Source organism: Dromaius novaehollandiae, chromosome 4 (genome assembly GCF_036370855.1).
Source record: "Dromaius novaehollandiae isolate bDroNov1 chromosome 4, bDroNov1.hap1, whole genome shotgun sequence".
NCBI lineage: Eukaryota > Metazoa > Chordata > Aves > Casuariiformes > Dromaiidae > Dromaius > Dromaius novaehollandiae.
This window is the reverse complement of record NC_088101.1, coordinates 8,215,634-8,243,253: the sequence shown is the minus strand read 5'-3', so window position 1 is coordinate 8,243,253 and position 27,620 is coordinate 8,215,634. Positions and strand designations below refer to the sequence as shown.

At 41.7% G+C, this 27,620-nt stretch overlaps 1 protein-coding gene across 6 annotated transcripts in view; it reads left to right on the top strand.

The window, feature by feature from the left end:
- The window catches only part of LIN54 (lin-54 DREAM MuvB core complex component), a 43,850-nt gene that overhangs the window by 12,585 nt on the left and 3,645 nt on the right, over positions 1 to 27,620 (top strand). For 4 of the 6 annotated variants that reach the window (XM_064510363.1, XM_064510366.1, XM_064510364.1 and 1 more), the window contains exons 2-12: positions 5,205 to 5,932; positions 12,456 to 12,576; positions 15,734 to 15,879; positions 17,478 to 17,633; positions 20,007 to 20,223; positions 21,080 to 21,153; positions 21,295 to 21,492; positions 22,686 to 22,777; positions 23,950 to 24,021; positions 26,407 to 26,509; positions 26,804 to 26,941. In XM_064510363.1, the coding sequence (XP_064366433.1) occupies positions 5,240 to 5,932; positions 12,456 to 12,576; positions 15,734 to 15,879; positions 17,478 to 17,633; positions 20,007 to 20,223; positions 21,080 to 21,153; positions 21,295 to 21,492; positions 22,686 to 22,777; positions 23,950 to 24,021; positions 26,407 to 26,509; positions 26,804 to 26,941 (2,010 nt within the window). In that variant the 5' untranslated portion in view covers positions 5,205 to 5,239. Of the gene's footprint in view, positions 1 to 4,602; positions 4,995 to 5,204; positions 5,933 to 12,455; positions 12,577 to 15,733; positions 15,880 to 17,477; positions 17,634 to 20,006; positions 20,224 to 21,079; positions 21,154 to 21,294; positions 21,493 to 22,685; positions 22,778 to 23,949; positions 24,022 to 26,406; positions 26,510 to 26,803; positions 26,942 to 27,620 lie in introns of those variants that run through there. The other 2 variants (XM_026102754.2, XM_064510367.1) reach the window with 2 other exon arrangements.

Below are 27,620 nucleotides of genomic sequence, written 5' to 3'. Positions count from 1 at the left end.
TCTAAACATCAAGGATCCAGTCTGTATTTCACTCACTTTCTCTTGCTCCATTATTGCAAAGATTCTGAGCAAATTTTCTTTCTGTGCTTCGGTAGCTGCAAAACCATATCCTGTTTCTCATCCCTCAGGAAGATTATTCTGATGAGGAATATATGGTGTTATTTCCAACTGCTCATGGTTAGTGATGTAGTAACTAATTTCGTATATATGCTAGATGCCTCCACATGGTTCCTCTCCTGGAAAGCTACGTCAGTGGTGACCTCGTGAAGGCTGGGATTTTTTTGTGGTGTTCTAGCATTCCTTTTCGTACTTGTTTTAAGGGTTTCATCGTACCTAGCTCAAAGTCAAAAGGATTTGCCCTTGCTGGTTCTAAGTAGTGCTACACTTAAGCACATGTGTTTGTATCTATCCTAGCTCCAAGGATCTACCAGTTGCTCTAGCTGGCAAAGATACTTGGTTTCATTTGGCGTATGTTAACACTTCTGTTGGTCCCAAGAGAATCGCTGCTATTTTAGGGGCTACGCTGGACTTCATGCACTTATGCAGCTACTTTTTCTTTTTTTCTTTCTTCTTCCAAGCCAGGTGCAAATACAAAATTAACCAGTGGTTTGATCTCCTTCTTCCCTGGTAAAAGTGACATTTGAGGAATTAGTTTAAAATGAACATGGCCAGTGGCTTTAGGGCAGGTCTGGTCAGTCGTCTTTGATCCAAATGGTTATACCAGAATCTTCACGTGCCTTGCGGTCACCTCGTGGTCACCACGAGGTGTGTGCTACGCACCAAGAGCAGCGTGGGGAGGTGGCATCTCCTGGAGTCATGAAGGCTGAAGAGTCCCTCTGTCCGCTGCTTTAGTGTGATGATAACACACAGCTAACATGCAAGCTTTCATAACATACAGCTGTGTCCCAGGACATCCTGGTAATACCGGTCTTGGCAACCTTAATTTCTGAGTAATTGTTTTTTTCCCAGAAAAACAGTTTTGCCCGCACTATGCAGCCCTTGCTGCTGCTTGCATAACATATCCTGACCTAAGTGCCTCCCTTGAACTGCTCGTGGCTGCAGAGTGGAGCGTTGGCTATTCTTATCTTAGCGAAATGGGGGCATTTCTTGAGATGTAATAAGATGCTGTTAGCTACTCTAAAATACCAGGCAGTGTTATATCTCCCTGTTCTCTTACTTGTTTGCAGATCAGTGTGATGTATTCTGTTGATTCTTTTGATTTTCCTGTTTAGCTTGGCTTTGCATGTTTTGTCACCAAAGATATCGAGCATAGAGATGCATTATATCGACTCTGTTAATTTATTAGAAATCCTGTGCTGACGTACTAGTGAAAGAAAAGGTTAAAATAGCTGAAAGTTCACGTGTGCCCATCAGAAGCCATGCTCCATGGCGCATTTTGCCAGCAATCATAGCATTTTTATCCTCCCTAAACTTTAGTCTTCATGAAATTATATTGATAGGAATATAGCCCTCAATTTTTTTCTCCTGAGTTTAATTTATTTTGATAAATTTTTTTTGATTAAATTTTGATTTATTTTGATTGAACTCTGAAAATGCTGCAGTGCATAAATGAATGAAATAACCAAAAAGAAAAAACCCTTAGCCTCACAAGATCTTTGAGAAACACAGTGCAGGATTTGGAGGTATTGGAATATTATATTAAGCAGTGGCAGCGTTAAAGCAATGCTCTCCTCTGTATTCTTTCTTTGTTCATAGCAAGTATAGGTCCCTGCCATGGGTAAGATTGTCAGAGGTGGGTCAGTCAAGCTGAACTTCTGTCCCTGTTTTCCTAACAGTACTCAGAATTTTCAGCTCCCATCAAAAGCAGTGTTCTTCAACATCTGTAGAAGGTAACGGAAAAGACTTTAAGGTCATTAATCCAGAACCTTGCTGATGACGTCCATTAGCCCCTGATTTATTTTATGCATATATAAATATATACGTGTGTGTGTATGCATGTAGCTAGTTTCATGTCTGGAGCTGTGCTGGGGTTAAGGTTTTTGTTTGTTTGTTTTTGTTGTTTTTTCCCCCCCCCTCTAAACAGATATTCATTATACAAAGTTGTTTCTGGGCTTTTAGTTTAACTTGCATGACTATTACTCTGTAGGCTAAAACAATTTATTTAGTAATTTGTTCCTAGCATCTTTGTGGAGTTCCACGGTCTAATAGTGTACTTTTCCACTTACTTCATAGCTTTTTTCTTTCAGTTTTGAATTAAATACACTTACTGGTATATGCTTTTGTGGGTTACAGCTCTTGCATTCGCAAGTGATTCAAAGCATAACTGCTCAAGTAAAGAAATTTTGGAGTCTTATTAAAATAATGGTTTGCTTTATCCACCCTGTCTCGAAGATCTCAAAGCTGTTAACATCAGAGTTTTAAGAGATTGGCATTATTTTACTGTTAGAAATCATGGGAGAGGAACTGCGAAAATTTAAAACAGTACATGTCTGCTATAAAAGCCTCAGAAAATAAGCAGCTGAACTGTTGGAAAATTCCTGGCTAAATACTTAAAAGTAAAACCTGCTGGTTTGTTAAAGCTGCTTTGGACAGCAGTAGCCTCTTCTATAGCTAGGAAGATATTTTTTATCATTTCAGTTTGTATAGCTATTTCAGTAGTTTTTTTCCAATAAGCAATTGAGAAATAGAGCAAATTGATTGCATCACATTTTTCTTGTTATTTTTCTTCATGACATGAGCCCAAATATATTAATGTAAACCAACTGTGAAAGAATGAGACCTCATACCTTCAAAATCTTCAGATATGATGGCTATAAGCTGTTAATCCAGTAACCACAAGTAATATTTCCTTTCTTTTAACTTACCACTTTTAAATTCCAAACTTGATGCAAAGTATTTCTTTCCTTCTGCATTCTGACGTGCAAGTGTCAGAAACATTTGAAGTCAGGAACACGTTTAAAACGCTGACTTGGTGCATTTTAACTTAAATCTCCTTTCAGCTAGATACAGATATTTGATAACGTAATCTTTTATGGCTTTCTAGCATAATCAAATGATGAGAATGAAGACTATAAAAATACCTGTTGAGCTATGTAACTGCTTAAATGTATGTAGATAAATACCTTCTAGTTATACTATTAAATGATAATAAGATGACCTTTCTTTTGGGGAATAGCAAGTACAAATGCAAACTAAAAATAGATCAGTTACTGAAGTAATTTGTTGTTACTAAATCTAGTGATTTTTACACTGTCTTATTTAAATGATCCCCTTCTTCTCAAAACGTGTGAACAATTATTATTTGTATTGCGGCTGACCTTAAGAGTCTACCTTCTGGATCCGAGCCCTTTGTGCTTGTCCGTACAGAACGACATGATGGTTTTTGTCCCAAATTGCTCATAAAGTTGCAAAGTGAATGACAAAACCCCATTTACATTGATGGGGAAGTGTGAGGAGGCAGGAAAACAGCAAGGCTCAGCATGAGAGCTAGCGGCCTTAACATATGTTGAAACGCAGTCTTTTTTCCTATTTCTATTTTTGTGTGATCTTATATGCAGTTAATCAGTTTCACTTCAAAGCAGCAATGTGATACTATTACTAATGTGTCCTTAGGAGCAAGCTGTTTTGCCTAGCACTAGTTACCGGGGTTGGCATCACTGCAGGCTGTCCTGGCATTACTTTAGGAGAAATGCTTTCCAAGGGGAGGTATTTCTGGCAGTGACACCAGATAACTCAGTACCTTTAAATGCCTGCCAATGAGCGAGCTGTTTACGAGTCTGACCGTTGATCGCTGGAGTAAGTTCTTACACAGCCCAGCCTTTTCGGTGTTGGTATGATTTGTACTCCAGCGACGAGAGGAGTCAAGAGGGCATCCTTCATGACTGGGAAGGCCAGTGGAGTGCACCAGAGGACCTCCTGAACTCAGCATGGAAACTAGGCTGAATATAGCAGGATGTTTTTTTTCCCCTTCCTTATAAGTTGTGGGTGAAATGCAGCTGTTGTGTGGTTAGCTGCTGTGCAAAACTGGGCCAGAACGACTCCAGATGAATAGATGTCACCCCAGCATTTGAGGCGTGCTTTTAATGGTGTAATTCCTTAATTGTGAACGTCATTGTAGCACAAATAGCCCAGCTCCGCTCTTCCTAGCAAGCTGGAAACGCGGGTTTGTGAGGATCCTGTCCTCTTGCATTTATCGTGAGTGTGCCAGAGCATGGGGAATACACATACCCACACAGTGCGCTCTCCCATGCACTGCTGATGGAGTGAGGCAAAGGGAGAAAATGCCTTAATAATCTGTTGTCAGCCCCCGACAGTGTTACTGCTTTAGTGAGAACAGAAGATTCAAGTGTTTTCGACAATGTCTTTAAGGTTTCTTAAGTGGGAGGTGACTCTGGTTTTGAATCTTACTGTAGATTTTATATATTATTTAGCCTCTCTTATCAGCTTGAAAAATCCTGTTGTGCCTTTTGGATGAGGGGTTACTTGTTTTGTTTTTAGGAAACATTTTGAATTAATCATGAATGTGAGCTGTAATTTTGGGGGGGGGGTTGTGCTCATGCATATTAAGGAAAAAAAGCAAGCTGCACTACTCGGAGAGAAGAATTATCCGTTCACTTTGGAAGGCAGGGCTTGGACTTGGTCCTGGGGTGGGCTGCTGATTAAGCTTTTGTGGTTAATAAAGCCTGTCACTAGACAGCTATTACTTTCCTGTGTATCGTTGCTGAGATTTCTGCATTGAGCATTTAGACACAAATGAACCGCCAATGCATTTGGCTTAAAGAAAAGCTCTCTGAGGAAAGGTAACTTTCTAGCAGATGTTGACATGTACGACAAAAACTTCTGTCATCTGTCAGACTCATAAAGCTTTTTTAACTCTTTCTTTATATCTCAGTCAGCTGAAATCTCTGTGAAAAAGGTGTTCTGTATCTTCGGGGAAGGCACTTTCCTTTAAGTGTACTGTACTGTCAAGAGCAGACAGGAATTCTGAAGAAAGTCAGTCCATTTCATTGACTTGAACAGATGATATTGAAGAGGTTTGATATATATTATTATTGAAAGCAAATTCAGCTTAATGTGTTGCGTCGATATGTATGCTTTCCTCATGATATCCCTCCTCTGCTTGCACAGTACGCTCAGTCTTCAAGAGTTTGTGTCATTGTAGTTTCTTCTTTAGTAGTATTCTTAAAGCTTTGCCAAAAGTATGTTTCCTGGAAGCCACTAACTTTCTTTTAATGTTATTGCAGTACCTGCTCCTGTCATTACTGCCACAACTGCTAAAATGGAGGTGGTTTCAGCAGAAGTCAACAGCTTGCTCCCTGAGGAAATAATGGACACTGGTATAACTTTGGTGGAAGATGACAGCATTGAGGCAGTTATTGTATCGTCGCCTATGGGAGATTCTATTCCCATGGAAACAGAACTGGAAGAAATAGTGAACATAAGCTCAACCAGTGATTCGTCGGCAACGACTACACCTGCAGTCACCACGGAACCAGTTACTGCGCCCAGCAATCACTCAGGCGAAGTGACAGTGAATACCACAGCTGCAAAAACTGATAGCAATGCAATAGTGAAGACTGCCTTTCAAAGTGGCCTCCACAAACTTGGTGCTCAGACCCCTGTCACTATATCAGCCAATCAGATTATTTTGAACAAGACCGCTGACCTTAAAATAGGCAATCAGAGTATTAAACCGGATGGGCAAAAGCTAATTGTAACAACTTTGGGCAAGTCTGGCCAACCCATTGTTTTAGCACTACCCCACAGCCAGCTCCCCCAGGCGCAGAAGGCCACCTCCCAGGCCCAAGGTGGAGACTCCAAGGTACAAGGCCAGCAGATCAAGGTTGTTATTGGAGGGAGGTCAGAAGTGAAACCTGTTGTTGGTGTCTCAGCTCTGACACAAGGAAGTCAGCTGATAAATACTGCAGCCCAGCCTTCTGTATTGCAGACCCAGCAATTAAAAACAGTACAGGTAAAGTGAGTTACGCTGATGAAACCTCTTAAAAACAATTCTGTTGCTGCAACTGTTGTCTGTTTCCTTTGCTGACTGGCAAAGGATGGCTTTCACCCTTTGCATTTGTTCCTTGTATAGGAATATAATGTTGCTCTTAGCCTCCTTTTTCATATATGGATTCACTTACAATTTTATGCCTTCTACTTCTAGCTGCTGCCTAGAAACTTAGGGTTTTTCTCAGAGAAAAAAATCATCGAACTGAAAAGGCATTTTCCATTATTTTAATTTTTAAAAAATAAATTCTGTGTGCTTGCAGGAAGATTTAATTGAACTCTGTATGCCTGTTACTTCTTTATTCAAAGCGTGCACTGCTTTCCTCCTTTATGATAAAAACAGCTTTTGCTTCTAACGGTTTGTTATAAATAGGCTGTCTAAAAAAGCTCACAGCATAGGAAAAACAGCATAAAGGTATCTTTTGTCTGCTTGAAATCTGCTTAATAGTGTTAACAACTATTGATAGAGTAGACATTGCCATAACCTGGATACTTCAAAGTCTGGTTCCCTGAATCTGGCATAGAGCTCGAGATATTTGAAACCAAAAAGAATCTGACGGGATCTGAAAATGTGTTGAAAAGAACTGGGTTATTACCCAGATGGTCTGATTTTCATCTGATACACAGCAGAACTAAATGTGAGTGACTCTGTTGTAGTCAGCAGCAATGCACAAATACGATCTCATAAAAATGAAGGAGAAGTACAGCTCAAGGAGGGTTATGGAGGAAAATATTTATTCTACAGTCTGTAAGTGAAGTGAGAAATAAAACTCTAAGTATACAAGTAAACACTAATTTGCTGCACATGAAAAATAACCAACTTAAGCAAACTGTGAGCAGAGTGGCAAGTTCCCCAGATGTTATTCCATAGCAAGCAAATGTAAGCAACTGGAACTCTCATGGTTGGTTGTCACTATATCTTTTAAAGAAGCTTCTGCTCTTGGCTCAGCACAGGAACATTTAAGAATGGATCAGTTGGGAGTGCTTGGCTTCAGTTACTTGCTGCAGACTGACAGAAACAGGAAAGTGAGGAGAAAATGACCTGGCTGTGTTGTGCTTTTGTTTGCATGAGTTTGCCTGTGCCATCGGTGATAGAAAAACAGTGACTTTGTAATTGATCTGTCCTGTTGGTCCTTAGGAATCCTATAGATTCCTTAATGTAACCTGTAACTGACTTGCATCCTTTTGCAAGTCTGTGGTTAGCTGCAGTTTGATTAAATTTGTTGACTGTAGTCTCTTAATTAAAGCTTTGCTTCCTTTCTTGAAAGAGATTGAACTATTAACATCAGGATTTCCTTTTTTTTTTTTTTTTTCCTCCTTCTATAAGGAGGAGAGGAAGTAGAAATAAAAAGAAAGAATGCAATGTTCAGTTGCTTGTCAAAAGTGCAGGATACTGCAGGAAAGATGGATACATTAACATTTTCTTAACGGTACTTTCCCCTGCAGGAAATGATTAAGTTATCAAAGGGATATACGAGGCTAGATGAGAGATTTGTAATCCCCTCTATCATGAATGACATGGGAGGTAACCCACACTTTGAGTCCCTGGCTTGGCAAATGAAGTAATGTATTTACCCCATCATCTTGGAAAGGCTCTTGGCCTCTCAGTGCCTTCTTGGCACCTTCTGCGTGGAAAGGAAGCTGTGAATACCCTGCCTCCCAAGGGCGTCGTGGAACTGAGCCGATTTGCCAAGCCACATGAGATCTTTCAGATACAAAGTAGCAGGGCAGTTCAGATTGGTGTAGAAAAATGAATTGACAAAAGATTAGCTTTAGATGGTGAAGGGCTCTGTTCAGTTCTGCTTACATCATCACTGTCGTAGGGGCTTTTCAGGTCATTAGAGAAAGTAAATTAGTATTCTGCAGCCCTACTGTGATCTGATTGTGCTATTTGAAATCTCAGCACTTCAGAAAAGGCATAATTGGTAGAGTTTGGTGAAATGTTCCTTAGAATCTTGCTCCCTCTCTGATTGCAGTTTTAGAGGTGCGAGGCTGCAGCCTGTAAAATGTAGCATGACCTTGGGCTTCATCTGTACCGAGAGGTTTATTGCTGTCCCTTCTAGTATAGACCAGGACAACTTGTCCTGATATAGTTGAGATCAGTGCACAGATAGTTTAAACTGTGTGGACAAAACTGGCAAATACGTATGCTTTCAGCCTGGGGCTCCTGCCTGTGTACAGGCTTAAAAACAATGATGTGCTGGCGTAGCACAATAGAGTACAGATGCACTAAGCAGAAATTTGACCTTACAGATGACTCTCTTAACCAGATGTCCACATCCACTTCCATTGCTGTCGTTAAGCCAGCCTAACTTGAATTTGTCTTGATGTGGTAACTGGCTTTGCATTTCGGCAGTTACACCTCTCTGTCCATAGCATTACTGCTACCGTGGCAAGGTAACTCCTAAATCATGTTAGTGGCTTCATCTTGTCACAGAAAAATGACCTCATCCACTCCCTAACCTCAGAGTAAACCCTGATTCCTAGCTCAATTTCTTTATTCTTGGCTATATTCTCAGAAGTTTACCATTGTTCTCTTTCATTTCCAGACTTGGCGATGTTAATATTACACCAAATATAAATCACACAGAGTGTGGCTATGTGGGCAAGTTCCCATTAGGTCATCTTCCAGGTGGATTTATAGGACGTGATCTCCTCTGTGGTAGCTGCCTGTGTGCACGTATTCTTATCCAGTAGTAAACGTGAGGTAGGGTTTGGTGTGGTTTTTTTTTTTGGTGGGGGGGGGGAGACAGTGTATGAATCTAATGCCATTTAACAGTTGAAGACAAAGTCTGATCTTCGAAGCGTGCTTGCTTGTCTTGTTTAGTAGAGAGTGCTTAGAGGAAGACGCAATTTGACCCTTATAAATAAAAGATGCTTGCAGATAAATCCCTTCCCTTCTGTAGGAGCAAGAAGCTTGATGTGTGCCTCTTAGTCTAATAATATTCTTATGGAAGAGCTTGCTGCCCCAGGAAGTATTTTTGCAGTCTAATACAAAGTAACTTGCAGGGAGCATGCTTAGCTTACGTAGGCCAAGAGAAATAGTATTAAGCTCCTTGTGATTAGTATAGGCAATGACAGAGGGCTCCAGAGAACTCGCTTTTGCTGAAGCATCAAAGGGACAGTCTGTCATCGTGATTATTTCTTCTGCCTTCTCCAGCCTCTTGCTGAAATGAGGAAGGAGTTTGCCCACGGATGCCTAGAAAGCTCTCGCAAGTGCTTGAAGCTGATCCACTGCAGTGGCAGAGCCCTCAGAAAGGCTCCCTGAGAAGGGGCAGCAAGTAGGGCAGGAGCGTGCTGTCTGCGTTTGGGGGCCAAGGGCCTTTCCTCTCCCATAACTGACCACCTTGGGGTTGCGCTGTGTTTTCCAAGGCCTGGGGGAGTTAGGTCATTTGATAGAATATGTTAGATCTCCTTCTTCCTAGATGAAAAACAGTTCAAACAAAAAAAAATATATATTCTAAGGAGCATATTCCTTCTGTTCCTGGCCTATTTCATCAGTCAGTCTTGCACCGTTGCAAGTCAAATCTGAGGAAAGCAGGGTTGTTTGTGTTAACCAGCTATTGTTTGGGGATTTTTTTCATGTTCTGACGTATTTCATGTTAACGGATAGCTTTTTTTTTTTATGTAAGTAATTTAAAAGCATATTTAATTAGTTACTGGAGAATGTCTGCCTTAGTTCAGAGCTTTGTTTTCCTGCTAGACGTGGATCACATTGTGAGCCAAACTTTGCGCTCACTTCAGAGAGTAAAAGTAATAGTAAGTGAAGTACAGTAATACCTTATGGCACGATAAAATTAATTTCAGTAGAAGGAAGATCATGAATCCAACAGACAAAATGTGGGGAGTTTATTAGAAATTAAAATATAGGCAAGTTCGTGAAAAACTTTACTGGTAAATGTGTTTAAAAATGGTCATCTACCAGCTGTGTATGTGCTAAGAGAACTGAATCCTTTAAATACTGAAATGTAAAACTAAACTAAAATGTTAAAAAAAAAAAAGTCAACTGTGCCATGCATGAAGTTTGTCTTCGAACAACCAGTTGTTTGAAGTTTTCACTTAGCACAGCTCCAAAAAGAGTGGCTTTTTTCTCCTCCGTTTCGCTTGAAGCCTTGAACATTGCACGCCGTCTATACAACGGCTAGCGTTCTTCAGCACCCTTTGGAGCGGCGTCCTTCGATGGCTCGGCAGTGCCAGGGGCCCTGGCGGGTGTCTAGCCTGGGTGTGGGGTACTTGGGGCGAACGTGCAAGCGGCCTTTTTCCGTTGGCCGCCTAAGGCGGAGGTTTCCAGCGTGGAAGGGTTGCACTCTGAATGCAGAGGAGCACGCGGCCTCCTTCAGCGAGTGCTGCTTTCCAGCTCTGCCTGCTTGCCCAGCTTGCTGTCGTTCGCTGCCCTTGGCTGGGCGCAGCTAAGGCACGTGGAGGCAGAGTTTGCTTTCCGTGGGAGGCCTCATTGCCACGACAGCCACGCGGGTCTCTGGAAGGGATGGGAGGCCGCAGCGAGGTGGGAGCTCTTGCTTTCCCAGTGGTGCTGTGAGCGCGCTGCGGGGAACCGCCACGGCCTCACGCTCCCACTTGCAGGGAAGGTGGCTGACTTCGGCATGTGTTGCTACAGCGTAATTTGAATATTTCGGCTTTACTCTGCTGTAGAGGAGATGTTTACAGTGAGCAAATTCTATAAATAGGGTCTTACATAGGAAACCACAACATCCAGCCGACTTGATTACTTCATTTAAGCATTTGCAATAATCTCTGACTATTAAAAGTAGCTGTCAACTCTGTACTCTCATGCATGTCAGAGATTTCTCTGGTTAGTTGCTTTAGTAACAACAGCAGTTTTACCTGTTTGAGACATGGCTCCTCACGCGGATGCTAATGTGCCGCTGGGACATTGCTGGAGTCCCTGCCTGGCGCACGTGGGGTGCAGCTGTGTGTGTGGTGGAGGAGGCAGGTATGGCCCTGAACTGCACCGTAGCAAAGTGTCAGGGCTTCAGCAAGGCCTTCTGTGTGTGCTCAGTTCAGCTCCGTGTTTTGTGTCGCTGAATACTGTGAAACACCTGGGCGTCCCTCCTCAAGGGACTTCCTAGTCTTTTCCCCTCTTCCTTGTGTCACTTCTAGGTACGTGGAGGGAGTTAGCTTGGAGATTCAAGGGAGGTTCAAGGAGGATTCCTCTAGCACACGTTTGGCACTGTGCGAGCAGCAACAACGGAGAACGGGATAGTTTTCTGCAGGGCTGGTGAATCATGTCTGCTAATGGAGAGGTCGGGGTAGCTCTGCAGATGCTTTGAAGGAAGATGTTGGCCTACCACGGCGGAGCAGGGAAGGAGAGGGGGGGAAGAAGATCCCCTCGCTCCAGTTATCGAACAGCTGGAGCAGCACTGCTGTGTGCAACAGCACCCCAGTTTGGTCTCTGATTTGCCACAAAACTGGCAGTATATATTTGGGGCAGACAAGTGGGTTGACAAATACTTTGCTAAAGGTTCCTCTGTTTCCTCACACCTGTGGTAACTGTCTTTCAGTCATTTCTAGTTTCAGGGCAGCAGGAAGGGATAAAGATCCTAACTGTAGTCACCAAGTGCAGACAGTGTGCGTAGTCAACAGGCTAAGCAGTCTTTGAAAGTGGTCACTTTGTTGAAGCCTTCACTAGCTGGATGCCAGTGCACAGAAAGTATTAGAATAAATGCGTCTGGTAGCTCATTTCTGTGAACGTGACAAAGAGGATGAAGTCTTGCTTGTCCGTGTTATTAAACCCTGTTATAAAGCTTTCAAGTTGATGTGGTCAGTCTCATCAAATAACACATCCCTGCTCCAGCTGTATTTCAGGAGTCCGAACTGGCTGTGAAGTATCACAGTTCATAGCCAGAAAGAAGATCCCCTTGCCCCTGAACGTAGCCAGCTGATTTGCTGTTTGCCAGTGAGTGCCAAAAACATTCAAGAACTGATACTCTAGGTTTTTTTCAGAGCAGTTGCAGAAGGTTGTTCTCCTTGCTGCCAGCTGCAGGGTGGAAGTGTGCTGCTGTGTCAGAATAGCTGAAGTGATGATTCAGAATGGTAGTTTTCATATTTAAATCACCTGTGGAGCAAGTGTTGTCCTGGTCGGTTGTAAAAGTGACTTTTTTAAAACTTAAAAATTGAGATTTGTGCATTTAATTGTAATATTTTTATATTGAAAAACTGCACATAAGAAATAATTTCAGAGTCTAAAAAGACCTCAACTTCAGGATGACGTACGTTTGTGCAGAGAGATGGAAGACTGTAAGCGGTTTGGCTGTCCTGCTTTGCACCTTTTGTGCTTGTTGGCTCTCTGCAGTGGCTCTGAAGATAACCCAGTTCTCTCCGTAGTGAGAAATGGAGGTGAAATGGGAGATAAGCAATTATTTCTGTTTCCGTGTGCGAGCACTGCCTTCTTTCTTTTATGGTTTACTTAGCATGATATTTTAGATCCAAAATGCTGAAGTTACTTAGATCTTTTTCTATCCATCTTTCAGATTGCAAAGAAGACCCGAACACCAACCTCTGGCCCAGTGATCACCAAGCTGATCTTTGCAAAACCAATCAATAGCAAAGCTGTTACGGGGCAGACTACTCAAGTGTCGCCGGTCATTGCAGGTTATACTTCTTTGACTTGTTCTGCTGTTCCATTTTTTTTGAAAGGCTATTCCAAGAGATGGTGATTGTAGTTGTGAAATTTTTCTGTGTTGATGGTTTTAATGTAGGTTCTGTTGAAGCACCTCATGCAATTGAAAAAACCTAGCAGAAGATTTTGCAGGTTGTAGCAGATAAATGCAGTTGTTGGTACACTTACACTTTGTTCATTTAGGATCATCTCTGTGATAGTACAATTAGTCATTTTTCTTTTTCTGTAAGCTGCTTTTACTTTATGAATTTTGAGGGGGGGAGCAAAACACCTCACCACCAGCGAAGAAAAGACTGCTTGAGAAACAAAGTGTTTGCAGATGCATCATATAAGTACACAGAAAAAAGGAGGCAAATGCTCTTGCATTCCTCTAATCTACTTATGATAAACTTAAACGTTATACGTGCAAATGGCAGGAAAAATGTTTTTAAGTGAAAGACTAACTGGAGTTGTCTGTCCTAGGAATAAAGCTATATTGTTTCTGTAAGGGGCTCATCTACTTCAGTATTAAGCACTGCAGAAGTGCCTAAGAAGGCAATTAGGGCTATTAAGAATGGTTTGCCTCTCTGGAAAATTAATTTTCCTCTGCTTCCTTTCTAAACAAACAGACAAACAAAAAAAAAGCCCAAAACATATTTCTTTAAGTTTACATTTATTAAGGCAGTGGGCCTGATGTGCTCCTTCATAAATGGATGACTGCATGTATTCAAGTAACATCTCAGACATGTAAATTATCTCAAAAGGACAAATGCAGAAAGCCAGAGGAGTCTTCAGAGCTTTGAAAGATGAGTCTTCAACTCTTTCCAAACTGACTACCCCAAGCAGGCCTAAAATCTTCTCCACGTACTTAAATGAACATGTTGAGCCTTTACAGAACTGGGACCTCAGCTAGCTGTAAAAGCATGTCACTGTCTCTCCTGTGTTCATGAGTTTTACAGCTATAAGTGAATGGCACATAACTGAATCGTAATCCTTTCCTTCCCTTGTTAGGCTGCTTGCACCCATGCTTGTGTTTTAAGTGAAATACAGGTTTCTGTACTTGCCCAAATCTGTCTCCTGCTTTTTTCCCTTCCTCAAACAATTCTCCACCAAACTTGTAGACCTGTAAATAAGATTGGTTCATTGTGCTTATACGAGTTTGAATTAAGCTTTTGTATGGGTGTATGGATGTAAAGAGGACAGGGCCGGACTTTTTTTGGTGGTGCCTATTGACAGGACAGGAGGCAATGGGCACAATGTGAAACAAAGGAAATTCCACTTGAACATGAGAAAACACTTCTTCACTGTGGAGGTGGTTGGACACTGGAACAGGTTGCCCAGAGAGGTGGTAGAGTCTCCATCCTTAGAGATGCTCAAAACCCACCTGATCTGGCCCTGGGTAGCCTGCTGCACTTGACCCTGGAGCAAGGTGGGTGGATCAGATGATCATTTCCAGAGGTCTCTTCCACAACTATTCTGTGATTCTGTATGTTAAAAAGAAACAAACAAGAAGCCAAACAACATCACTTCAGCTGCATTATGTTTTTGTCTGGCAACACGTGAAAACTAGTAGACAGTAAGGAACCACAGCAAAATTATTACTTAGCTTATGTTGTTTCATTAGGTTACTAAAGTTTGCTGCCTCCAGAATGTAGAGAAATCTTCCTAAAATGAATACTCTGAAAAATTGAGAGTACTTTTCCCCAGGCCAATGACAGAAGCATCACTGGTGGGTGAAGATGCTGCTCTAAATGAGAGGAAATTCTTTTTAAATGTCTCCTTTCCCTCTCTCCACCACAAATGGCCAGCACAGCTTGCCAGCTCTGAGAGCCTGGCACCATTGTGGGGAAGGCGTAGCACGTGTGCATTCTGTTTTGGTTTTGTACATGAGTATTTTTTTAATTGCCTGAGAATTTTTGCAAACTGAGGTGGAAGCTGTATTTTCGAAAGAACTGTAAAAGCAAGCAGACAGATTCTGTTTAGGAAGCTGATGCCAAGGGGTACAGAGGGGATGTAGTGAGAAAGGGAAAGTTGTCACCACTAAAAAGAAACTGCAAGTGTTGAATACTGTAGATGGTATAATTCCCACAGATGGTGACATATTTCAGGTTGCACGTGGCTTTAGCAGCTACTGGTAATGTATGCTGTTACTTAACCTTCGCTTTTGTGCAGCTTATCTTGGAGCTTGTAGACCTCAGAGGAGGGCACCTTTCCACTAGCATTATGCTTTTCCATGGTGGTTCTGTTTGACTTAATCATCGTGTTACCATTTGATTTTAAGCGGAAAAGTTAGGCTGGGTCATTTTGTCTTGTTTTGATATTTATAGTGCAAGGTGACGGATGAGAGAGAAACTATGATAGAAATGAGTCTGGGACAAAGAGTAGCACAGGAAAGCTCAGGGGTCAAGTGCTCTTCAGAAAGAACCTTGGAAGCGTGAAGAAAATCTGTTTGCCTGACTTTTGCAGTGTTCCTGAAAATGATGTAGCGAGTTGGAGCTGCTTGATGTTTAAACATCAAGATGGTTTGTTTGCTGTCTGCTGTTGTAAAAGCAGATTGTATGTGGAGTTATGCCTCTACCTGTTTTTTTGAAGGAATGTTGTATATTCTGTTAAGCAGTGATAGAAAAATAAACAGCACAGAAAGAAGAGAAAAAACTTAGAGCTAGGTGTAGAGAAAGCAAACACCGTTTGGGTTTTTTTGTGTTTTGGGTTTTTTGGTCACTCTTTTGGCTAATTTTTACAAGGAGGTAGCCCCCGATTGGTTCCCAATTTTTCTGCATGCTTGCCAGCAATCCCTGGGGTTGCCAGCAAGCTGCCAGCTCACTAGGTGTTTGTGCACAGTACAGATGTGTATGGAGGGCTGTGCATTTATGGATGCTATCTGTTTTTACAGAATTTTCCGCTGAATGTCTTGGAAAGCTGAATGCAAATTTTAGCTTTTTTAAGCTTGAGTCAAGTAGCTTTTTATTTGCAAGAATGCCTTTTGTTCTTTGTTGCCAAATATAACTTAAGGAATTCCAGTGTGCCTCCTGCAAGGTAATGTACCCTCAGAAGTGGGGATAAATTGTGTGAAATGCAGAGGGACCTTTTGCTTTAAAAGTTCATGTAAACAGGGACAACCTGAGCTGACCATATCTTTGTTGATTACAGGCAGGGTTCTTTCACAGTCTGCTCCAGGAACGCCACCAAAGACAATAACGATCTCTGAGAGCGGAGTTATTGGATCATCTCTGAGTACAACAGCGCAACAGACACCGAATAAAATAGCTATCTCGCCACTCAAATCCCCTAATAAGGTAAGGACCTGATTCTGGCTGCAGCCTTCCTGTCCCTTCTGCAACGTGGTCTGAATGGAGGGAGCTCTTGGTTTTAGTCTTTGCTAGAAGCTGTATGTGATCCTGCCACTTCAGAGTCTCCATTGCGCATCACTATGCTCTGCCGTTAGAGGCCTCAGTTAGATTTTTGCAACTGGCTCTTTTACTGTGGTTTTAGGTAAATATGTACTACTATATTGGTTTCCCATTCGTGCCATTTCTTGCCATTCCCTAAGCATCCATTCTGAGAGCAGCTGTACTCTCTTAGCCAAATAGCCGAATACTATATTTTTTTCCTTAAGCTTTCATAAAAGATCAACAGGTTGTTTTCCTTTTAAGAGGAGACCTCTATGATGTTAATAGGTTAACAGTTATTAACCGTTGCCTAGTGCTGCACAAACAATTTAAAATGTTCTCTCTGCTCTCATCTGAAATAAGTGAGATTTGCCTGGTCCTTGCCAAATGCAGCACTGAAGATCTGCACAGGTAGACAATACATAGGAAAGGAAACGCCTATTACAGGCTGCGTTGCAGGCAGGTGTCACGCTGACACTTGAATGTTAGACTTGATAAAATTGTCTGGAGGAGAGGAATATTACTGGAGAGACGGTGAGTCTGAGGCGGGAACCAAGAGTTGGGGGTGTCTAGTTCTTCTTGGATGCTTATTTATTTATATCACGTGCACTGGTGTGAGAATGAGGATTTTCTGAGTTTAGCCATGCTTTATCCACCTAGCATTAGACAAATGTGGAGCAAAGGACTTTGAGAATTACATAGTTCTGAGGCAAAACATAGGGAAGAAGCAAGTTAAATCATACTGGAATAAGAATTCACAGAGGAGCGTGGCAATGGCAAGGCCCTTAGAGCTACGTCTTGATCTTACTGCAGAAGAATAATTCTGTGTATCATTTAAGAACAAATGTTTTGGGTTCAGAAATAGGGAGCAATAGGAAGTGGGAAGTTTAAAACAAAAAGAAGAAAAGCAACCCTGGAAGGGATGCAGGTATGCAGAATATTGTAATGTTCCACTCTGCAGAAATCTGGTCAGAAAACTAGGTCTCTACAGGAATCAAAAGGAAACTAGGAAATAGTAATGAAGTTCTGTTTTGGCTGAATTAATAGAGTATGGTGAGATTGTTGGTCCTTTTTGCTCCCCTCATTTGAAATTTCTGTTTATGATGAAATAGTTTATGATGAAATAGTGATGAAACAGCTTATAAAGCTGTTACTTAGAAAATCCATTCATGAGAATGCTCAGGCTTCAGTGACAGAGTTTTCTTAAAAAAACAAAAACAATTAAAAAAAATCCCACGCAGGAGCCGTAATGGCTGTCTGAAGGTGCCTTTGGCCTTGGAAACCGGGTGATGCCTTTAAGTTTCCAAAATGCATCTGCATGTATGTGCTGTAGTCCCAGGGAGGAGTCTGTGTGCGTTTTGATTACGTGCACTGCCCTTGTTTACAGGGAGAGCTCGAGATACTGGCTGAGAACTGTACCTCTTTCCTGTGGAGGGGGACGTATATGTACAGGGTGGTGTTTACTGTACAGAGATTTAAACCAGCTTCTTTGTTTTGCCAAGCAGCTAACAGTGGTGTCAGTGGCCTCACAGCCTCCCAACTCCCCCCAGAAGACGGTGGGCGTCCCACTGAATGTAGCTTTAGGACAGCAGATCCTCACAGTGCAGCAGTCTGCACCCTCTTCCCCTGGGAAGGCCATAGTCAACCATACAACTGCGCAGGTACAAACTGGCTTTTGTTTCGTCTTCTAGCATGTCTGTGTCTTGTCTCATCACTTGTGGGAGACTGGAGGGCCAAACCGCAAATTTGCAGTGGTCCGTCCGTCCGTCCCAGGGTGTTCTCGTCATGGCGTTTGCTTAAGCGCTGGCTCCAGAACTGCCCTGAGGAGCAGGTGCTTTTCCTGCTGAGGGGTGCAAACCATCACCAGGGCGTTCAAGGGCATGCAGTTAGAAAGCAGCTTCCCCACCTGGAAAGTCTTGCGTGGTTCAGGTACTCACCTCTGTATGTTGAATCTCCCAAGTCATCTGAAAGTCTCCCTATGACACTAAGAAGAGTTCTTCAGGTGCTTAATTCTTTCACCTGTGAATAGGGATTGTATCCCACTGACCACAACTGCTTTCCAAGTATTTCTGAGGCTGATGACGGAGTTCATGTTCTTGTGGCAGAGGTCTGCGTAAGCAAGACACTGTGGTCTGAGAGCTGCAGAATTATAAGTTAACTTCTGTGTCTCCGTTTCTAGAAAAATGTCAGGGTTTTCCATGTTAGTTAGCCTGGATAAATGGATTTGCGTTAAAGAATGGAAACACAACACTGAAGTCTTTCCTAAGCTACAGTTCTTATTTTATCTCTCTCTTGTAAATTATGTGAATCTGTTTCTATCTTAATGTCTGTATTCTTGTTTTGGTAAACACGCAGGGATGCATATGAGTGTAAATAAGCAGGGTGGATATAGTTGGGAGTGGATGGAGTTGCATGTACAGCGAAAGACCAGGTACTTGGATGGATTTTGACAGTCTTGTCTTACCTTTGAGTGTGATAATTGGATTGGTGATTTGGGGACTTAGACTCCAGTATTTTTTGTTTTGTTTTAAGAGAAACTGGAAAGGTTGTCTTTTTAAAATAGTCATTAAAACATTAATCATTCTAATGCAAGCACCCTAAAAGACAGGATTGAGATGCCTACCCAGTACCTTTTTTCTCGCCTCTCCCAACCCCCCCCCCAAGATCTGATCCAAATCTATCTGAAACAACACAAGGGTTTCCCCTGTCTTCAGTCGGCTTCACTAGCCCTTTGAAGAACTACCATGTAGATTTTATAATTTTCCCAGTTGTCCTTGGACAGCAGCCAGTAATTCGTGTAGGAGAAGGAACTTTGCCCACGCTGGTCTCCTTGTGATAACACTTGTGCTGTGACTGTGCTTGCAGATAGTGCTTATTTTGAGTTGCTATGGGTTGTTGAGGTTTCAGTGTATTTTTAAAGAAATTCCAAGAAAACACCTTTTTAAAAATAATATCTGGTAAAATATGTGTAAATGTAGATGTCATTCTTGTAGCTGCTGAAAGTTGGGGAGCCGGGAAAAATATTGTAATAGACAGTGCATAAACTCTGCTAAAACCGTGTCATAGTATCAACCAAATTTAATACTAAAATTTAGTATCAGTGTCAATGATGTGCTTAATACCAATATTAAACTGTTTTGAGAATGAAAAGATGAGCTCTAAAAGAAATTAGATGCAAGGAGAGAGGAGAGGAATGGACCAAGGCTTGAGGTTATCAGCAGGGATGGAAAAAAAGGGCCTTTCTTCATCAGACCAGTAGTGTTACAAATGCATATAAATAAAATAAACATTTGCTTGTTACCAGTTTGTAGTTAGAGAGAAACTGGAAAGATGAAGTCTTGCAAATTCTGAATAAGCTGTTGTCCCAGCTGAGATAGCAGAGACCTGCCAAACTCCTGTTCCTTACCCTTCTTACTTTTCTCTTCTTCTCTTCATTGTTCTTGCTTCTTTCTTTTCTTGGCCTATGCACTTTTTCTCATCTGTTCATGTATCAGTTTGTGCTCTGTTTCATTTCCACCTCAAGGGCTGCACAGTGATTTATGGGTATTCATCACAAACTGTCCGACAGGACGTATCTGTATACACAAAGATAAATCATGCAGTGGTCTAGCACGAACAGTTCTGCAGGAGCTCTTACCCCATGTTTTTATTAGTAGTAATGTTTTTAGGCTTGTTCCTTGCTTGGTTTTGAATACAAACTGAGCGATGTTCTCTTTAGTCATCTGAAGTATAATTTGGCAGACGTTGTATCTTGGGAAGGGGACTGAGTCACTGCACTGTGTAAATAGAATTTATTTTGGAGTTTGATGTAAAGAATTGAAAACGGAACTGAGTTTGCTTTGTTCCAAGCTTTGAGTGACATTTAATCTGTTGCATCTCTGTTTTGCTCTGGAAAGTAAACACAGGGATAACTGACTTTGTTCTCATGGATATTAGCGGTCAAGGAATTGTTCGCTAACAAATTGAGGGATAAATATGCTGATGTTCTGCCTTTGTCAAAAGTGACTTTAATGCCGTCTGTGTTGGTTTAACAGGCTGTGAAGTCAGCAGTACAGACCATTACGGTAGGAGGAGTGGGTACCTCTCAATTTAAGACAATTATTCCCTTGGCAACTGCACCCAATGTTCAGCAAATTCAGGTACCTGGAAGCAAGTTCCATTATGTTAGACTTGTCACTGCCACAACAGCCAATAGTTCAACTCCGACTGCCAGTCAAAATCCCAGTACGAATACGCAGCCTCTTCAACAAGGTAAGTGCTGGTGCTAATATGATGTTTGAGGTACCCAGTGAGGTTTTCTTGGTTTGTTTGTAAACATTGAAACGATTACGTGGCAGAAATCTTTTAAGACTGCCAGATGTACTTGGTTTTGTGCCAGACTCCTATAGATTTTGAAAGGTTTCATATTCCACTATTACCTCTGGTTTGTGTGTGGAAATGCTGCTATGTCAAATTCTTCTGTAGTGAAGCTTGAATCCTTGGAGCATTTTAGGCTGCTTTCCTCTAGCTTAGCAGCTTTGTGGGTGCCTCACGGCAAGTCCTCGATCGTCTTGACGAAAAGCGTGAAGTCAGGAAAGGCCCACGTACATCTTGCCAGGCTACCGCAACATTAAGATCTTTGGATGTAACGTGCTTTCAAAGTGCCAGGTGTTTCTGCTGGCTTCTGTTCGTGCTTTCTGGAACTCTAATGGAATAAAAGGTCTCAAACAAGGATGTGCTTTTGTATCCTCCTGTTGACAAACGGAAATCCAGCGTTCAGAGGAGGTCTGCACCCAGACTGATTTGTAAACTGTTGCTGTGAAACACGTGCACGTGGACTCTTGTGCAAATACTTATTTACAAAGGTGTTCTTTGCACATAGTAGTGTTGATGTGTCCTGTGTTCAGTCAGTTAATCACAAAACATAGTTACAGTATTAACGAGCAGAACATAATGTAGCAAAGATACTGGATGAATTGTCAGAAACAGAAAAAAGCCAGTCCCAAGAGTTAGCCCCCAAGGTGTGAGATGAAGAATATCTCTGTATTCTGTGTAGGTGAAACTCTGGAGGACCGAACTGTGGGTTTTGAGTGAATAATGTGTGTCATGCGATGTTTCTTTATCCTAGCAAAGCCAGTGGTGGTGAATGCAACCCCTGTGCGGATGTCTGTTCCCATTGTGCCAGCACAGACTGTAAAACAGGTAAGCTGAGTGTAAAATGCATATTCCTGACTTCTTTTTGCTGGGCAAAAAAGATATCCAGTTTGCAGTATAATAAAATGTTTTATTAAAGAGTCTACCCTGAACAGACAAAAACTTCATAAAGACTTCCTTTCTTTCTAGGTGGTGCCCAAACCAATCAACCCAACTTCGCAGATAGTTACCACTAGTCAGCCCCAGCAGAGACTTATTATGCCAGCCACTCCACTGCCGCAAATACAGCCCAACCTCACTAACCTCCCCCCGGGCACGGTACTGGCACCAGCACCTGGTGCAGGAAACGTAGGCTATGCAGTCCTTCCAGCTCAGTATGTCACACAGGTATGGTGTTAACCCAGCGGTAAGCAAGGAAGTAGCGCTGTTATGGAACATACTACTTTCCTGTTAAAGTCGTTGCTCCACAGCGTCGGTTTAGGAATTAGCTTTCTGCTTTGCTGAAATCTGGTTAACATTCAAAATGAAAAGAAATACAAATGAAGTGTTCTGCTGAAGGTTAACTAGCCTATCTGTGCAAAGAAGGATTCTGTCAGCCCTTGGCATCACTGGTACCGACCCCATTTCTGGTTCATTTTTGGTTTTGTTACGGCAGCAGTTTATGTCTTTAAAGACTCTTACTGCATCCTTGAACTCCACTTCCCTAAATCTTCTCTTAAACCAGACAATACAATTTATTGGATCTCTTGGAGGTTTTGTGTTCCAGACAAAATCTATCCCCTTTGGGCTATCTTCAATTGGTCCTCATCACGGTATGTGCCAACCTGACTTCAACATGTGTCCCAAAAGGAGAAAACGAGTTGTGCATAGGTAGTAGAAGATAAGATAGTACAAACCAGTGTCATTTGGCAAGCTCTTATGAGTGATTTTTGTTTATTTTATTTGTTTGTTTATTTTTAAATATGCAAAACAAACTGTGGGTCTAGGTACCCTAGCAGGTCTTGTTCCCCTTAGTTACATATATTGCATTTTTGTTTTATTTTGATTTATCTTTGCTGTGTTTTTTGTACCAAAGTGATAACATACTATTGAAAACACAGGCCACGAACACCATATGAAGGTGTGAATATAGATGCTTTGTGCAGACAAGTTGAAATGTAAATCGTCTTTTTTATTTAATTTGGTAGTGGGTGGCTTGTAGATTGAGGAAGCTACTTAAGTTATTACTGCAGGAACAGAAGTTGATTTATTGGGGAGGGGTTTTTTTTTAGGAAAATAAGGGGGAAATGAGCATGGTTTTTAGGAACTGTTTGGTGTGAGCATGTATTTGCAGTCTCCGTTATCTGTATGGCTGTAGACACTGTAGTAGAGAACAAAACATACCTAAAATAATGCTTTTTCTGCTAGATGTGAAGGCAAAGATTACTGCCTGGTCTAACTTCTACAAGTTTCTAAAACTGTAGTTAGAGGCATAGCATTTTTCTAACAATATATGGAATGCTAATTAAAAGACTTGCTACAAATAATCTTGTGTAAATGTTTTTTTTTTCATGTTACACATTAACCTTTTGTTTTGTTAGCTACAGCAGTCATCGTATGTATCTATAGCAAGCAACACTGGCTTTACCGGGACATCTAGCATCCAGTCCCAAGCACGGCTGCCATTCAACGGGTAAGTGTTTTGCACGTAGATTTTAAAAAAGAGATCCTCTTGCAGACTAAAGAACATGTGTCTGTCTAACAGTTGAGGCAATCTCTTCTGGTCAAAGTGGTATTTTCCTTGTGTTTGTTTTTGTTTGTTTGTTCTTTACCCTTGTAGCAGGAAGTTGAACCGAAAGCTGTCTGTTGATTGTTTGTCATTTTGCATCAGAGCTGGAAGCTAGGTTAGGGAGCTGGAACAGCTAGGCAATTTCTTGACTTTGCTGGAAAGAGATGCCAGATTATACAAGAGCTAGATACTTAGCACCGGTAGAAATCAAACCCAACAGGGAAGCAGAACTAAAGCCCAAAACAGACTTGAAGAGGTTTGGGGTGTGTGGTGTTTTTTTTTTTTTTCCTCCCCTCACCAATCTGTAATTTTCCTTGAAGGATGAAAATAGCAGCTAATATGGATTTTTTTTTTTCCTCTCCTTCCCCACCCCAGTAAGTTTAGCTGTTCTGCAAAGTCCTGCTGCGTTTTTGGTTTCTGGAAACTGTGTATGCAAAGGTAGTTTTCATTGCTGTGACCTAAACTGTGATGCCAAGTAATCCCAAATCCAGATGCAGCTGTTCAAATGAATGGGTTTGATTTAATCTCCTTGTGTTATGTGCAGAAATTGCTGGATAGGAATCTCATCAAAAGTGATTAGTAACACAAAATCCTAGTTTTTAAGAGTAGTTAAAGCCAGTCTCTGCTATAAAATTCTTTTTTTAAGCTGAATGCCATGTTTTGGTTACTTGCTCGTTGTTCTGGAGCTTGTAAACTTTTTTTTAATTCCAACTTGTACAAAAGGAAAGGCACGATCATGTTGTGTGAACCTTGGCTGAATGCAGTCCCTCCTGTATTTAGAGGTGTTCTGGGAGTCTTCTCTGATTGCAGTTATTAGTTATGATCCTTTGTTTAGCTTTAAGCCTTATTGCTCCATTAGTCATGCAGCTAGATTTACAGCAAATAGCCTAGCTCTTTCTGGGTTGGAAAGGTATCCTTTATGGTAGTTACATAAACACAGTCAGCCAAAAACCTATTGCAAGGGGACTGTAAAGATTTTCCCATGTTTGTATTATGAGCCACGTATCTGAAATTAAAATACAAAGAAACTGATAATACTGCGTGTGTAAATAGTTACACTTCTGGTTTTTTTCCAGAATAATTCCCTCTGAATCTGCAAACCGCCCCAGGAAGCCCTGCAATTGTACAAAGTCTCTGTGTTTGAAACTGTAAGTACAGCTTGTTTATTTTTAAGCCTTCAATTTTTGACATGGCATATTTATGCCAAGAGGCGGAATACAATGTTTTTAAGTATATGAAAAATGGTAGGTCTAGATTCTAATTTAAGGTGGTTGTTGATCAGGTCAGTGGAGATGGTGCAGTGCATGTGCCATTTGAATGAAACAGAGTGGAAATTCTGGAATTCAGGAATTCAACATTTCTTAAATTTCTAACCTTGCAGCCTTGTGCATCGTGGAGCAATTTTACTCAGCAGTTGGACTTGCGTTGTTGTTGCTATGAGTGGAATTACATCCCACAGTATTATCCGTGGGCATCTACTAAAACATGTCGGTAGAGCCATGCTGTGTTAAGTAGTTCAAGAGGATTGTGCTGTGTATTTCTTGAAGCGTATGACTAGGTAAATGTTTTTTTCAGTGATAGGCCTCAGTCTTGCTCATCCTTATGAGATATTTTGCTGTTTTTTCAATGCGTTTGTACCAATTTGACATAAGAGCATTATGATTTGAGGAGACGCTAAGTTTGCTAACTTGAGGCCAAGTTAGGATATCAACTTTGGAACAGTATCAGGAGGAGATACTAAATTTGTGGCTCTCTGAATCCTAGATGAGGAAGTGGAAATCAGTGGTGCACTACTCAGAGGGAAGGTGATTCAGCAGTATCTGAATCAAAGTTAAGAAACATATGTAAACTTCTCAGCTTGGGTTTCTTTTAGTATCATGCACATCACATCTGTGTGAGAAGGTGTGCCCTGTACTTCCTAGCCTCAAAATTGCCTGTTGCACGGAAGACGTGGTAAATAGGAAGACGTTTAAGCTCTTGGTTCAGATGTTTTGCAGCATACATGGCTTTTTTGCTCCTGAGCGGTCTGGAAACTGTTTGGGAGAATAATGGCATTGCTGATAAAGCTTTGTACCCTTCAGAATGCTGTTGGAAATGAACTTCACTTGTGATGTACTCTATATCTTTAAGTGGCTGGGCATCTGTGCAGAGCACGTGGTAAGTTCACTCTGGCAAAGGTGTTTTCTCACCAGCAAATCTTTTCCCTGTTTGGAAGGGGAGTTATTTTTCTCCAAGTGCATATTTAAGGTAGGCACGTAGCCTATTTTACAGATAAGGAGACTTGATCGGAGAAGTGATTTACTCAGTGATGCTCTGGACAGATATCAGCCCTGTTTTGTTTTTGAAGCCTAGAGACATTCCAGTACTGAATTTTAAACAGAGCAGAAAGGAGAACTATTACAGGTTGTAAAAGCTTTTCATGTAGTTGGTTCCTGGAACAATGCAGGATGCTAAAAATCACCAAAATGCAATTTGACCAGATGAGGATTATGGCCGACTCTGGAGCAACCCTATTGTATTCTTTGTGGTGTTACAGATGTCCTGGGTGACCCTAGGCAAGTTGCAGGAAGCCAATTTGGCAAGGAATTTAGGCTCCTAAAGATGAATGTACGCTCTCAGCAGGATTTCAAAAGCAGCTATAGATGATGGTCAGCGATTTCCTTTTGCTTCAGCTGTGGATAGTACTGGGCCTGTTGAAACCCAGCAGAGTTTCTCTTGGTGCAAAGCCATGCCTGCGCTGGGGACGAATGTGGTGCTGCCCTATATTAACTTTGGGGGGGAGAGCAGAGATATGTAAGAGACAGGGCAGTGTGATTGGCTTTTCCTGTAAATGTTGTGCTGATTTTTTTTTTTTTTTAAGTCGCATAATTGTCCCTTTAAAAAGTCCCTGATAACTACAATTTTGTCCTCATTCATAGCTTTTCTCTAGTTGCCTCTGCTTCAAAGCCTATGAGCTGTACCCCTTTTTACTCTTTTTCTATTCTTCCATCTCTGCTTTTGCTAAATCCAGTTCACAGCTGAAAACCACTTTTGGGGGGCTAAACTAACAAAGAAGGCTTACTGCGCTAGTCGTCTGCAACGTCAGTTTTGTTCTTAATTGGCGCTCCAATCCCTCGCCTTGTGTTTTGGCTGCGTGAAAGCTCCTGAAGGCTGGCTTGAGCTGGCTGTGGCCTGGCTGTGGCAGGATGGCAGTCAGCATGGGGCAGCCACCCAAGGATCGCACTAGGACGAAGTCTCACCACCCTTGCTGTACTGCTGCTGGGATGTGGGCTAACTTTGTTAACATCAGCTCAAACAGACACCCTTGAGCTATAGCTGTGCCTTCAGATTGCAACTTAGGTGTGTGCTAGAGGATTTAGGGCTTGAAATGAAGCTTATGCTATTCTTGAGTGTGGATTCTAGTATAGGGTGGCTGGGGCCTTTGTTGGTACATTTGGGTATCACCAAAATAAAAATTTACGCTGCTGCCATCAGCATTAATGCTCATATAATGGTTCATGCTTATAAATAATCTTCTGCATCTTCTGTTTCAGGTATTGTGATTGTTTTGCAAATGGTGAATTCTGCAATAACTGCAACTGTACAAATTGTTATAACAACCTGGACCATGAAAATGATAGGCAAAAAGCAATAAAGGTGAGGAGTCTTTTTCTCTGTCCTTCTGAAGTCGTTGAACTGAAAAGCGTGTTCCCATTCGTACAGATTTTGGCAAGTTCTTGAGTAACACTGAGAGGGAACAGCTGACCTTTTGGTTTGCCTCTGTGTACAGCTGGTATGAAAGCAGTGCCTTGTGCCTTGTAGAGCCGTAGGGTGGTGGGTGCGTAACACCCCCATCTCCTTCCACCTGTACAGGGCTTAGAGCTCTCGCATCGCGCCTTTAAATTCTGCTCCCCACATGCAGTGACTGATGTTTTGAGTCTGCATTGACAGGCCTGCCTGGACAGAAACCCTGAAGCCTTCAAGCCCAAAATAGGGAAAGGAAAGGAAGGAGAATCGGATCGGCGACACAGCAAAGGGTGTAACTGTAAACGCTCGGGATGTCTCAAAAACTACTGTGAATGTTATGAGGTACAAAGCATTATCTTGTCTTAAAGTCACTGGCTTTTCCCTTTGGTACTGTGACTTCTCAGCTCTGATTTGTCACTTAAGTCCTGTTCCCCTACTGAAACTGATTGATATTTTGACTGTTTTGCCAACATTCGAGAAGTTGTTCGACTAGTACCTAGATCGGATCTCACTGTTGTCTGTATACTTTGTAAATAGTGTTTGCATTTAGTATGCGGCAGGGCAATCACTTCTCATTTTGCACCGGACAATCTAAGACTTTTTTTCAGTATTGCAGCAATGGTTACATTGATCTCTTCTTCCAGCAGTTGGCATGTATAAAGCAGCATATATTGCAAAATTCATTGCTTTTCTTGCATAAATTTAATTTTAAAACATGTAGCAACTTTGTACTCAGACTTGGGTTTGTCCTTTACTGAAGAGCAGTATTTCATAAATAAGTCTACGGCACCATCTCTCCAGGAGCTCAAGCAGTTATGACAGCATCCCATACATGCTGTGTGAGAAGATGGAACGCGTGTCTTTGGAAGCCAAAGGCAAAAATTTTGTTGTTTCAGCTAAATGAACAGTTTGTGGTTGTAGAGCTGGGGGCAGACTGACTTCTTTCATAGTCTAACTACCTACGGTGCATTCCACTGAGAACAGTAGATTTGAAGGCCAGAAAGGGATGACTGTGAAACCA